Source organism: Larus michahellis, chromosome 10, assembly GCF_964199755.1.
Source record: "Larus michahellis chromosome 10, bLarMic1.1, whole genome shotgun sequence".
In the NCBI taxonomy this organism is placed as follows: Eukaryota; Metazoa; Chordata; class Aves; order Charadriiformes; family Laridae; genus Larus; species Larus michahellis.
This window is the reverse complement of record NC_133905.1, coordinates 5212820-5227303: the sequence shown is the minus strand read 5'-3', so window position 1 is coordinate 5227303 and position 14484 is coordinate 5212820. Positions and strand designations below refer to the sequence as shown.

At 44.0% G+C, this 14484-nt stretch overlaps 1 protein-coding gene across 9 annotated transcripts in view; it reads right to left on the bottom strand.

The window, feature by feature from the left end:
* The window catches only part of SLC6A6 (solute carrier family 6 member 6), a 118042-nt gene that overhangs the window by 8086 nt on the left and 95472 nt on the right, over positions 1 to 14484 (bottom strand). For all 9 annotated transcript variants that reach the window (XM_074602896.1, XM_074602889.1, XM_074602895.1 and 6 more), the window contains 8 exons: positions 13630 to 13764; positions 11579 to 11682; positions 11341 to 11465; positions 6433 to 6545; positions 3625 to 3762; positions 2478 to 2580; positions 1445 to 1545; positions 627 to 797 (listed from right to left, as the gene is read on the bottom strand). In XM_074602896.1, the coding sequence (XP_074458997.1) occupies positions 627 to 797; positions 1445 to 1545; positions 2478 to 2580; positions 3625 to 3762; positions 6433 to 6545; positions 11341 to 11465; positions 11579 to 11682; positions 13630 to 13764 (990 nt within the window). The remainder of the gene's footprint in view (positions 1 to 626; positions 798 to 1444; positions 1546 to 2477; positions 2581 to 3624; positions 3763 to 6432; positions 6546 to 11340; positions 11466 to 11578; positions 11683 to 13629; positions 13765 to 14484) is intronic.

The window sequence follows — 14484 nt, the reverse complement described above, 5'->3', positions numbered from 1 at the left end:
CGACCCAAAGCTTTCCAAAGATCCAGTGTTTTGATTTGATTCCTTAGGAATAGAAAAAAAAAATTAAAAAGCTAAAAAGCGAAGCCCACTTGTAGGAGGGTTTGACTTTTTTAGAGTCTCTCAGAGTGAACGCCAGGGCCTAGAGCCACACAATCCACAGGTGGATCTGAATTTCCCTGAAATTCAACGAGCTCTTAGACAGCTGGGTTTGACCCAGATATCTCTCTCTCTCTTTCTTGTTTTCTCCGTGATTTGTAGGATGGTGCTTCCTTGTCTCTGTGGGCTGGAGAAGAGAGCTCTGGCACTCGGAAGCACTCCAGTCCTTGAGCGCTTGTCTGCACGTGGAGGCAACGATTTGCCAAGCTGGAAATGGCACTAGTGGGAGGCAAATAAAACCACCTGGTGTTTGTCTGAGGACAGAAGGCTTCGTGTTCGTTCTCCTTCTACTGTTTGTCCAAAGGACAGGTGATCTTTAACAGTCTTATTTGCATTCGCTGCAGGAGAGGCACCCAACTTTGCCCTACCTGGACAAGGCGGCAGTTTTCCAAGCACTGTGCTTATTTTGTATAAAACACAGCAAGTTAAAGCTCCCTTTCTCCTCTAGACAGACAACCGGTTGTTCTTACCTCAATGAGCGACCCATCTGACTGTATGATGCGGATGACCATCACCATAGGGATGCAGATCATGGAGGAAAGGGCAAGAACCCAGCCCAGGCCGATTGCCCAGTCTGGGTATGTGTAGACCTTGTTGTAGGTCAGTGGTTTGTACTTGGCCAAAGAAAAGATAAAGCACCCCTGCAGATGAGAAAAGAAAACAAAGTGAGGCTCAAATATGCTGAAAGCAGTATAGCTCTGGTTCTACCACTGGCCCTAAGGAAGACAGGCAGTGAAAGGCAGAGCTGGTGGAAACCATATGTATTTTAAACCAACTGGGGGAATCGTTCTTCCATTTAAACCATTGAAAGAGCAGGTAAACTCTTGCTTGACAACAGAATGTTAAGCGATGGCGCTGAAGAGCTGCGGTACGCTGCCTGTTCTTTTTCAGGGCTCAAATATTTGCTGTACTTTGCAAAGAGTGTACCGGGATGTTCTTCCCAGCCCATGAAGTACTTCATGCTGAGTGCCTGCCTCAGACTGCTCAAGTCTTTTTGTTAAAACGGCCTGATAGTCCTATCGCTTAAAGTAGGGCCTGCTCTTTGGAGAAGGATTTTTCTGTCATGAATGCAATATTTTGTGAACCCTAAGAAAAATCCACTTAAATGTAGCCAACTGCAATTTGCACAGCAGAGAGCTGTCACATTAACAGCTAACATCTGAGAAGACGATGTCTTTGAGGGGTACGTTCAAGCCTCCGGCATCTCTTTGCAAATTGGTCTCTAAGAGTAAGAGGCGGCTCAGAGCTGCCACGTGGAAGCCTTGGAAGAGCGCGGGTCAGTACTCACCACGCAAAGAACTGGTGTGATCACAATCCAGCTCCATTTCATCCAGGGACCAGGTCTGTATCCAATCATATCCTCAATGGCATCATAAATATTATCAGCGCCTGTAACGGATAGTGAGCGCATTCATCAGAATCGAGCATATAAAAGCCATGTAAGGACTGTAGGATTACAGCTGCTTTCCTAGCCCCCAAGGCGTATTTGAAGAGAAGATGAGGGTGTCACATGAATTGTTCGAATGCTTCCCACGGCTGTGAAGTTCAAGACAATTTTCTCCTTGAGAAGCTCAAAGGTTGGGGGACTCCCTCATCCTACAACAGCCCTCATTGCTGGGATGCAGGAGCGCGGTGCTAATTCCTCCTGCCCCCACCACGCACCCGCTCCTCTCCCCAGCCTGTCATTGAACTCGCCATGGGAAGGACACAACAGCAAACGGTACACCCTGCTTCTACAGAAATCTGACTGCTGCAAAATGAAGGCTTTGTTTGGTTTGCTTTCCTAAGGAGATGGGGTACATGAAGAATCAGGGAAACGACCAGTCCTGAGCAGCAGACATCTTCTGATTATTCCTCAGCTGCCATCTCAGGCAGCTACAGAGGCTGCTGTCAGACCTGGGTTACTCAACGTTGCCTAAAAATAATGGGCCAGAATACACTTCTCTTTTTGTATTTCCTATGTGCTTGGCTTGCCCCTTGCAGACATTGCAGCTTTGAAAGGAAATCCTCTGAGAGACAAACGGAAATTTTCACGGCTGGCCAAACTTTCAACTCTCATCTCTAAACTTAAAACATGTAAATGCTTAATTGTGCCTTTGTTAATGAGCACTGGAGAAATACTCATTTTTGTGTGGAAAAACACTGGAGGTTGGCTTCATCCCAGATGCAAATCTGTCTCCAAGAGGTCAGTGCAAATTTATATTAATGGCATGTGCCTGCTGCTGGGAAGAAGATTCTGGAGTGGCTGATGATTAAATGTTTGGCTAGCAGAATTGTCACTGACTCATCAAAAGGTATCAGATGAAAGGACTCTCACGTACCATAAACCCAGGCTACAGCAATACATTCAAAGAATGCAACCCACAAAAGGCATACACCACTAGCTGCATAGTAGTCAAAGAGTTGAAAAACATACATGCCACCCTGTAAAAGAGAGAGACACAACGGATTAGGATCCAACAGGAAAAAAACCCCGAATACTTGAGGCCCAGCTCCCAGTAACATTTACTGACATACCGTCACGATTGCTGTCTAACAAGAAGAAATATCACGCAAGTAGGTAAGGTAAATATTTGGCATTACCTTCCCCAGGGAATATGCATGTTTACTACAGGAAGCATTCCAAACAAGACGACGATTAAACAAAATTAAGCCACTTAGGATAATCTACCGAGACACTTAAATCTTTCCTTCTTAAAAGTATTTTAGGATGAGCATTTATAGAAAGAAATGATGTAAAGAAATAATTGGTTGCCTCCTAACATTAACACCTCCAAAATACTAAAAATGGAAGTCAGTTCATCAGGAGGGTCTGCATTTATGAATTCCGTGGAAGAACGTTTTTCATGAGAATACTACATACATTGTTAGGCTTTTTGCTCTCACCCCATTGAACTGTATATACCTGCACTTTTACTTGAAAAACTGTGTTTTTCACCTCTATTACAGGTGCTATTTTAATTCCTGCAATTGTGCTCTTCCAGTTGTTTTTAAAACGTGGTTTGGATTTTATTTTGGAGATAAATATCACAGCAGTGCAGCCACTGGAACATATTCCCGTCTTGTTTATACTAGAACAAATCTAGGGGTATTTAATTGATTCAAATCTATGCAACTAAGATAAAAATCTCTTTCCCTGAATGCACTGGATGGATTCTTAATCTGCCCTGCTGAAGGTTCCCAATGTGTTTCATCATTTAGAGCCAGATGTTAATATTCATAGTCATGTTGATTAGTACCTGACATCAGATTGAATTTAATGAGATTTCATTTCTCTGTTCCTCTGACTGAAAAGGGGGGAAATATGTCGCTCCCTTTCAAAATGCTTTCAGACCTAGGGATGAAAGATGCTCTGTAGCTCTAAAGAGCGACACTCCTCTGAGTGGCTACTTCCATGCAGTCTCATTCATAGCTAAAATTGGCCTAAAAATCGGTGAAAAAAAATTTTGCAGCACTGGTGCTACTTACCTCAGTCACCATAGTTAGTCCCAGAAGATAGCTAAGGAAACATACTATAGCGATGAAGATTTCCCGTCGGTAACCCTTCCTTAGGAAGGATGGGTGCAGATCAACTAATGACGTGATCTGTCCTTCAACTTCAACAAACTAAAGGGGAAAAACAACAAAGAAACGTGACTTGAAAATTACCCGCCATGCGTTTTATCCAGGCTCACACTTGAACAAAGGCTCCGCAGCAACACCCTAACCGTACTCTGTGGCAAAATGCTGCTCTGAATAAATAAATCGGAAGCTGTTCCGTTGTAACCCCGAGGTTGAAGCGTGGGGGGAGTTTTCAGGTCGGAACAAGCTCTCAGAACTGCCGTTCGTTTCCTAGCAGCCTTATGAACTCCAAAGAGGCTCTGTAAATGCAAGCCGCAAGGGTAAAGGAACACAGGCTGATGACAGGAAGGTACTTATGTGGCTTTTATATTGTAGCTGTTCCAGGTGAATACAAGATGTATGCTAGAAAAGAGGCAGAGAGCAAACACTCAAAAAAGCCCAAGCTAAAAGAGTACCTCCCAGCCTTTTTTTTGATGTGCCAGAAAACCTCACACGTAACAGACTAATTCCAGAATTGGATATAATTCTACTCTTGGGTTTGCTAGTGAAAATCCAGCCAAGGGAAAGCAGACTTTGATGTGAAATAGCAGCACTTCTTGACTGAACTTGTCTTTTCCGACCCTGTGAGCAGAGTACCTCTGTGTGAGGCTCTAGGGTGCTTCTGCAGCAATAACGGAGCTATTCATACAGTCCTTATACAAAGACTTGGTAAACTATTTGCACTTGTAAACCACAAACGAAGATCTGAATAGAATGAGCTAAAAATATTACTTTATCTAGTTTCATGGTAACTGTATTTGTACTTACTTGCCATTAGAAGAACTACATGTAAGATGTGTAACTTGAGTTAACCAAATAACCCAAACTGGATTTGAGTAAAAGTTTAAAGTTAATTGACAACCAGATGCGTTTCACCCACGGAGAAATGTGACTGCTGAACTCCCCCAACAAACCCAAAGAAGGGATCATTCAGCTGATCTGCACTGGCAGCCCGGCAAGGTACAAAAGCACCAAGTTCACTGAAGACATGAGGATACCATGGGGAACGAAGGCTGCCTCCGTAGAAATGATCTTCGCTTTAATGGATACATTGTCTTACAACCAACGGTTTATCGCAGGGAGTCTATCAAATAGCATCATTTCAAGAAAAGCTACCTTTTCCTACCCAGCACCTATATTGCTCTTACAGTGCCCAGAAGTGCCCCGTAACAACTCTATCCTCTCGGACCATAAGCAGATGCTCCATTTTGGAAACGCAGCCCCTCCTGCAAACACTCCACCAGATTTTGTTGCCTCCTGTTTGACTTCTGTAAAACTGGTTTTCTTTTTAAATGCAACCCTTTCCTTTGGGCTGATTTGATCTTAAACTGCTCCGGCATTCCAGAAACCTGCTTGACTGCACTCCAAAAAACCAGAGGGGTGGAGGAGAAAAATTAAGCGCTCCAATTAGTTTTAATCATTCTACGCAGTGAGGAGCTTTTTAAAATTACTCGACAGCTTCCAATTTGCATAAGCACAGGGTTGTTGAACCATGGCATCGGGCACTTTCGCATTTACTTTGGAACGATTGAAAGTTGCTCACTAGAGTTCAAAGATTAAGCTGTCAAGAGGAATTTAGGGTAAATGCAATATCAAAAATGTAAGAGATTAAGTACACAACAACTGGCTAAAACATCCATTTACGGATCCCTCTTCGTACAAGAGAGCATTTAGGCTAAATGAACATTTCATCCTTACCAACGGGGTTTTTATAATGTTAGTGACTTTTCATTTGAGTGCAGAAAGCTGCCTGTTGCCCTGAAAACTTCAGCAATTTTGAATGTGTAGTTACTGCATAATCCCTCATCACCCACATTTCCTTCTAAGTGGACTATCTAGAAATGATTTACAGGTTCTTTTGGGGTATTTCGTCCAACATTCCTATAAGCAACCACTGGGAAAAGTAACCTAACTTCTTGGACTGAACTTTTTGATTTTTTATCGCTAATTAATAGCAGCTTGTGCTATATAATTAGTACAGCTGGAACCCGAGATGCTTTCTGGCCCTTTCGGAGGTCCTAAATGTGTGCTGGTGACGTGCAAGTCAGCAGGATCCCACACTGCTCAGCAGCTCTGAGCCCAAGGACACCGAGAAAGGCTGTGGCTTTCGGGCTGTTCACGAAGCCACCCCGGCTACACCGTACAAAACATTTCGTGCTTTTTGTGCCTCGTGATGGCTTCGCTTTTCTTTTTTGGCACTTAGCGACTATCAGTGCCTGTATATTCCTGGTAGTATTAATTCTTACTACTGTTTTAATTATGGTGTATGCACACTGCAGGTGATCCCAATAGCACAAAGTACTCTGTGGAGCAGATTGCTGCAGTCTTTTGTGTTTTAAAATGATTAAGTTCTTCTCCAAAATAGGAAAATACTGCACCACAAACAAAATGGTGGTATTTCCCCGCCAGACTCAGACTGATATTTAAGTTAGGGAGAACTGCCCTGCTCTTGTGGACTCCATTAACTCCTGATGACAAAGACTTATCGAGCGACATCATACTATGAAGTGACAGTCATAGATTCATCAAATGCAGCCCCTGCACTAAAAAGCAAGCCAGATGAATTCCTCTTAAGCAGCATTAGAGGTATTCCCTTCTTAACTCATGCCTGTAAAACCAGCTTTTCTCAGCAGCGCTGAGACAGTAAGCAATGTATCTCTTACCCACGGTACTAACCTGGCTATCCAGTCCAAGCAACAGAAGCATAATAAAAAAAAGGATTGCCCAGAAGGTGGGCAGCGGCATCATGGACACAGCTTTTGGGTAGGCAATGAAGGCCAGGCCTGGACCTAGAGAAAGAGAAAATAGGAAAGGGGGAAGGGAAGGGAAGAGAAATAGTAAGTACCAGCTCTTTGGTAAAGGTAGCCACACTCAAATGCAGGAATGCCTGGTTCCGTTCAGATAAATCCAAACGCGGCTGGAAATACCAGAAGTGAAACAGTTTGGCTCTTTTATCTGAAATCGAAGCACGCATGACTACAGCAGAAATCACAGGCAAACCCCTGAGGCCATTGCTAACAGATCACCAGTTTTAACATCTGTCTCAAACATGCCAATAATGGACGTGGTCCTACACCTGCCCCGCTCGGACACAGGACAGTACTGGGGCCAGGGGGAGAGGGGTGACCCAGGAGAATGGCAGAATCCCACTGCTAGCCCACATGGTCACGATGAAGATGAGGATGATGAAACTCTTTTGCATGCAGGGAAGGGACGCTGCTCCTAACACTCCCCAGTATCTTTGCTAATGCAACAACTGCCTCCCTCTGTATGCAACCTCCAAACCCAGCATGGCTTTTCTAGAGCGGGGTTTGCACTCTAGGAGTCTGCTCCTTCACTTCCGCAAAGCCTCACCGCTGCACTGAAGTGATCAGGCTACTCCTAGTTGTATCAGCTGTGGTCCCTTAAAAAAAAAAAAAAAAAAAAAAGCCTCCTGCTGTTAGGAATTGCTGGTGTGTAAAATCACTCTGTGTAAAATCGCTTCCCCATGCTGTCACATCATCTACCCCTATTTGGCCAGCCTAGGTAGACCTGCCACGGTGACACTGACTATGACCAACATCAGCCCCAAGCGCAGGACAGATTGCGACAGTCCGGGAGCACCAGCGGGGCTGGGACTAAGTGCCCGGCTTCTCTGCTCTGGAAAGCAAAGCCTTGTGTGCGAGGGCTCGTCCCTAGATTGGGTCTCGTCTGCGCCGTGGACCAGATGGCATCTCACTCATACCCACACACCGAGCATACGCGCAGTGCTCTCGCACGCTGATCTCCAAAGGCGCTCTCACCTGGAGCCAGGCGCTACTAGCTATCGCTTATGAGAGCTTTTGTGGAGCGAGAAAGAGCCCTCTCCAAGTGGGAGACAGGAACACTGGCAACCCAGCACTTACGGCAGGCTCTCAAAGTGGCTGGAGAAATTTGGTGAAGCCGACAAAAAACTCAGAGGGCAGATTTAAATTCAGCTTAAAACCAGGAATACCTGGCTCATCTGCTTGTTTGTTTTAGGGAGCCTTGAAGACCGGCATTTTCCAGGATTTTGAAGTGGTTTGAAGTAACTTTCAACGGGAAAAGGAATTTTTTAAAACTGCTGCAGTGCGGGGAGAGAAATCTTATCTCTGATCTGTACAGAAAAATCTCTAATGCTGCTCTTCCTACCTCCCACTTTTCCTTTCCAACAAGAAAGATGGAAAAAGAAGCAAGAGAGAGGTAAAAAAAAAAAAGACTTTTTTTCAAACTAAGGAAAACTTTAAGTCACTGAAAATACTTGAACAGAAATAAATACAAATTAGCCAACAATCGAGCAACTAATTTTATTTAAATGAAACACAACTAAGATTTTATACGACAGAAGATACCAAAAAATTGGTGAATGTCTCAAATTTGGGGGGGGCTTTGCTTTTTTTCCCCCTGATTCAGTGGATACAGTAGATCCTCCCTGAGGGAGAACTGCTCCCAGATGGCATTTGCAGCTGATCTGTGCAATTGATGAGACAGATGTAAAACTGCTCTGCTCAAAACTTGCTGCAATTCTGTATGCTTTGGCCAGTGAGACTGTCCTTGCACTGTGGCACCGTCTAATACCGAGTGCCCTAAGCCCTGTGCTAGCTTTGATTTTCCTTTGAAACTAAGTGTTGAAATATAAAGAGAAAAGTCCATGTGAAAGAAAATGTTCTTGGCATCCCCTCGACTGAATATAAATAATCTAAAATGGTATTTAATTTGAAACTCTGTTGCTCTGAAGGGTGTTTTGCAAAAGTGAAGCACTTGTGGCTGCTATTAAGAGCTAATTAGGACTGCCACAATAATCCCAGCCCACTCGCTGGCCGCTTGCCGGCGCAGTGCCGCGGCTCGGCTGGAGACGCGCTCCAGGAGCAGAGCGCTGCGGAGGCAGAGACCAGGCAGGCATCAGGGAGACCAAGGCACTATAGTCAGGCCTGCTTAATCTGCATTTGTTTGCAATTAGATTGAGAAAAAAAAAAAAAGAAAAAAAAAAAAGGCACCTCTTGTGCTGTTTTAACACTGCTACAAATTGCACAGGCGGTAACGTGTTTCTTCCAGCCAGAAACGCAGCACAGATTAGACAGGACTCACTACGGCCTTGTTGAGCCTCCACTGCTTTCCTCTCTCCCTTTAAAAGTATTGCTGAAAAAAATCAGGTGCTATCCATTAAAAGCCTCCTTTCACTGAGAAGCCAAAGGGGTCTAATGAAACTGTCGTGTAAGTCTAAGGCAGTGAAGGCCGGCAGCAGCCACCGGGGCTTTAAGCAGGAGCCACCCCTCGCTGATGAGGGTGTCCCAGGAACATTGCACCAAGGCTGAATTTGGCACAGGTGGAAAACATGGCCATGAGATTCTGCTGTCAGCAAATTTGTTGATGTTCCCCTGGCTTGCAGGAGGGCAAACAAGGAAACAAGTGCTGTCAGGCATAGGGCAGGAGAGATTTAACTCGCTGGGCAGAGATGGGGGGGGTCTTGGCCCCGTGGACACGTCCTCTCCCTGGTGCTACGGCCAAGTGGCAGCGCTTCTGCTCACCTTTTTCCTGACCCAGGGGAGTGAGTGGTTCTGACCTTGCGTCATAAGAAACCAAAAAAGGCAAGGCCGAAAAAAGAGGCTGAAGCATCTGCTGAATGCCGCTGTGCTGAGAAGTCAGCAGCGGGGCAGCAGTGTCAGCAAGAGCCTCCCCCACGGCCCTGCGCGGGCCCCGGGATGCTCGTCCCTGCGGGACCAAGCGGTCTCCAGGGGCTCTGTGCTTGATCTCTGCCAAGAAGGGCAGCAAGGAAAACCATGAAAAGTGGTTTGGATAATTTTGGTAAAGTTTACTGTCATGTAAAAATGTCCCTTAGGATTTAGCTGAAGACTGGCCAGTGGTGACGGGCAACGCACTGAACAGTGAGACGGTTGCAATCTCTGGCCATTAGTGACTAGGGCTGAATTAAGTAAAGCAGAAAATCTGAAGGAATTGACAGCAAGATATGCAAGAAACCGAAAGCCAAGTTCGGAAGCTAATCAATGCCCTCGTTGTCCCTATAATAAGCCATAAAATCCCTCCTTTAAAAAATGCTTTTTGAGCTGTTGATGAAAACATGCTATGTGAACACTAAGTCTGTTAGTTAATTTGGATTTAAACATTACCCTAACAACCCAGTGTCACTACAAAATTATTTAATTCTAAAAATGTGAAGCAACAGGAATGTAACTGCCTGTTTATCAGAGATTTAATAATAAAAATTAGAGTAAATATTGACCAGATAAAAACCTAATGTGGAAATACTTAAAAATGCTACTCTTGGAATTGATCCACCTACATATTAAAAAAAATGGGGCTATTTATGATTCACTCAATAGGATTATTCCCTTGCTTCCTGTTTTCAAACAAAGCAATCAATCTCTGATCAAAATAAGCATTATGGCCAAGACTGTTAACTAACTTGCGAGAGGTATGCCAATTGCAGCCACCCACGAGTCCAGCGGTGCCACCAATGTCATTAGTTTCTCATTAGCCCTTGTGAAGTGAGATATCTGTCTTAAAAATGGAACTCCCAGAGCCGTGTGATTAGAAGATATATTGTCTTTTTCTTTTTAATAGCATGTTTGCAGAGGAGAGCTTTCAAATACTATGCAGGTGAATTAAAATTGCCCAAAAAAATCAGAAAGAAATGCCAAAAGTGCACTCAGGTGCCATTGTTACTACTTGAATCTGATTAGCTTTAAGCATCATGGCTGTAGAGGCCTGACTCATTATTTTTGAATGGTAATTCCCATCTAATCTATCTGTTCTACATGAAAACACATGGTTACACCTGCCCTCATGGACGAGACATGCACAGAGCTAAAAATGTCGTATCTGGTTTGCCTGAGATACATTCCCATGCTATGAGGATTTAGCTGCCTTCAGCTGCAAGTGCGTAGCTGAACCTTAATGGGAAGAACACTTCTGAAGTAAGGGAAGAACCCAAGTGCACATCCAGTTTCAAAATGGACTTCTCACAGTTCTGTCAACCTCACCCTGAAGCTACAGAGGACAAATGCAGGACTGCAACAACTAGAGTTCCTGTGGATGAAATGGTCCACGGAACCCAGGAGATGGAGTTCTCCAACTTCTCTTGCCTTTCAGTGAGACCTGGGAATAGATGCGCCTATGCCCCTCCAAAAGGCCAAGGTAATATTCCCACTGCAGCGCTGCGAGCAAGCAAAACTAAGCTATGAAAAATACATAAATACTGGCTATTTACATTTGAATGAAAATAAAGGTAGTCTGAAAAGAAAGATGGAATAAATTTTTGAATCAATGACATTCTGGACTCTAGGTAATGGTGTGGTTATCTTAACTCTAATCTCAGCTCAAGTGGATTAGCACACTCTAGGAAATTAATTTGCTGCCCTGTTAATCAAGACAGAGTAAACAATACAACCCCAGCTAACCCTCGCTGCTCTAGATGAAAGCCCAAATCAACAATATGCTTATTGTTCTGGAGATTATAGGAAATCTTGTTCTGTTTTTATTGCTTAATGTTAGCTGATTGAGTCTGCAGAACTTTGCTCACACGCTAGGCGGCAGTGCCCACCACCACTGCCACCAATACCATCGTACCTGACTCTGCCACATCAGCAATGTTCACCCCTTGCTCTTGTGCCATGAAGCCCAGGACGGAAAAAATTGCGAAGCCAGACACAAAACTGGTACCACTGTTCAGGCATCCCAGCAGCAAACAGTCCCTAAGTCACACATATGTCATGGAGCAAGTTAATTAAAAAAAAATTAACCCATTGTCCCTACTTTATTTACATCATTTAGCTAAAACACTAAACCCCCTTGGATGGAAACTTGCCTATAGCAGTTGTATTTGTACTTGTTGTAGCTCCCCAGGGAAGTCATTGCTCCTAAGCAGATTGCATATGAGAAGAAGATTTGTGTCCCTGCATCTATCCAGACCTAAAGGGAAAGACGGAAAGACTGTTATTACCGGCATCGTTGCACTGCAACACTCAACGCAAACACACAGTTCAAACTATGCAAAATCAACAAAATAATTGCTTCCACTGAGGGTGATAGCTAAAGGGTTGGGGAGAGAGGGAAAGAGAACATCACATTTGCAACTTTGGCTTTTAAGGCGAAAAGAAAGTTGTTAGCGTCAGAGCCCACAAGAACATCATCCCTGTAACAGTTCCTGTATCCCCTCCCCAGAGATGCTCAGTATTTCTAGTTTCTTAGTCATTCAGCTGATCCTTCCTGTTGGCGCAACAATAAACGCGTTTCAGCGCAATAGGAAATGCACAAGTATTTATAACATTGCTCATTTCTGTTGTAACTCATTTCAGTTAGCATCAGCCGACAGAGTCACTAAACTGAGGATGCAAAAAGCTTGAGAAACAGGCTTGTGTATTCGGTTTGTTTATTTTTCTAGCTTTCTGGTTGCTTTTGTAACTGTTCAAATGCAAGATAAAAAGCCATAGGGGTGGGGGGAAAACACAAAAAATACAATGCACTTTATAAGATACGTATCTGATCTTGGTCTCATGATTCTTTCTCCTGATTACATTAAAAAAAATACACACACTGAAATAACAGTACACTATCAACTTCTCAGTTAGTAAATACGTAGCAAGCTATCAAAATGCACCCACTGAAACCGTATGTTCACTTCTTTCTGCTAATGCACGTCTGCTAACACCAGTAGAAACCACCAAGGAGTCTGAGTAAGTGAGAATTAAGACTGTAGACCATTACCTCCTCCCTCCCACCATCACTTCCCAGCACCTTGCTGGCTGGTGTCTCCTTGGAGATGATGCTTTTGCTAGACCATGGAAGGGGGCCTGCCAACTCGCATGAATCTCTTCTACGTTATTGGCTCTGGACTTCGGGCTAATAGCAGATCGTAAAAATGATAAGAGTCCCATAAAAGCTGATTCATTCATAAAACATAATGTCTCCTATAAAGAGGGTGTGTTGTATAAAGAGGGCAAGACTAGAGAATGAACCACATTTCCGCAAGGTTTCTTTCAATTATACTTTTCCTACTACAGTTATTCAGCTACCGTTGGAGTTTTATTTTAACCACCTATGCATTAGAAAGAAACAGCAAAGAAAGACACCATTCCCTCTCACTGTGACCATCATTTCGTTATTTTCAAAGACCCCTTGTTTTCTTTTTTTCGGGGGTGGGGGGTGGGGTGGGGCGTGGAGGGGTGTATTGCATTTTTTTGGCGTTTCTCACATGATCACTATTGGCTGGAACGATGCTGGTCTGCACTAGCGTCACGTATTCATGAGCACAGAATGGAATCTTTATCTAATCACAGCCCATACAGAAAGAGTAAGCCTAGCTCCCACTAGCCAGGGCTAAGCAAGTAATAGCTCCTGTGCCTCAGAAAGCATTTTCTCTACCTTTACATGGGTTTTCTTTCTTCTCTTATTTCATTCACTTCTTTCCCAGTCTCCTCCTATTGAGCAGTGGGAGCTAGGTGACACTGGTACTCACAGTTGTCGCTGCTTGTTCCATCTGTGAAGCTCACGTGTCTCTCCTTTGAAACTAAAGACTATCCTCATTAAAAAATGCATCTCCCTTACCTTACCAACAAGAAAGCTGAGATTGTATAACGGGACAGAGTCTACAGCCTCAGAGTCCTTTGACACAAAAAAAATACACACGCATACACACACATACATACACATGGAAAGATGCATTAACACATATAACAGTGACCTTCTTAAGCTGATCTCTGGAAAATATAACCCAGCATTAATGTTCATGCTATATTTGGACCTCTAAAGACTATGGAAAAGAAAAAAAAAATCTATTGCCATTACATCACCACCATCACCCTCCACCATCCCCCTTTGTGTAGGAAATCATCCCGCTCCCCACTCCTGGTTCTGTACCTGTGGGTCAGCTAACCGTGAGATATCAGGATAAAGATAAAACTTGATGCCTTCTGCAGCTCCAGGCAGGGTCACACCACGGATGAGTAGAACAAGGAGCATGATGAATGGGAACGTGGCAGTGATGTACACTACCTGGCAATAAAAAAAAAAAAGAGGTATGTTTAGTCTGTGGCCGTCAACGGTACACCTCCGGAGTCAGGAGAGACCTAACGATGGGAATTCAAAGCCCCCCTCATACCTAGAAAGGACCCAACCTGAGTTTCTGTGTCTACTTTTAGTTTAATGGTCTTTACCACCTTATTGCTTTAGGCCTGAGGCAATGCAGGTTCATGAATCCCCCCAGAGGGAGGTCACGTCACTCAGGCAGAGAACACAGGATTTAATACAACTCATGACTTTGGTTAGAAATTCTGCCTTTGCCCTGTTTGTCCTCCTCACATGACAAGTGCACCTCTGCCAGGGAAGCTGAAGAGATTTCCTCACTGAGCGTGCCTGAAGCATTACCTCATTCTTTATTTGAACTTAAAAACTGCAAACTGTTTTGCAAGCTCTGCTGCTATCTCCGATTTTGCTGTGCAGCCTCACTACTGCTCCTACAGGCAATTTTACGAGGCACTTCTTTCAGAGATAAAGATAATTTGGCCCGTGCTCCTGTGTCTCCCTTCCCATCGCCTTGAACACATGAAGCCCTTCAGGTTGGCATCAGACTCAACAGCGGTAATTTCCAGTCCCATAACTTCATTCTTGCCCTTGCTGCCTATTCAGCAACATCATTATTGGAAACTAAGGCTCTATTCATCCAGTTCGAGAACATGTCTTCATTATCTTTAACCTCTATTCCCACCCTTTTTT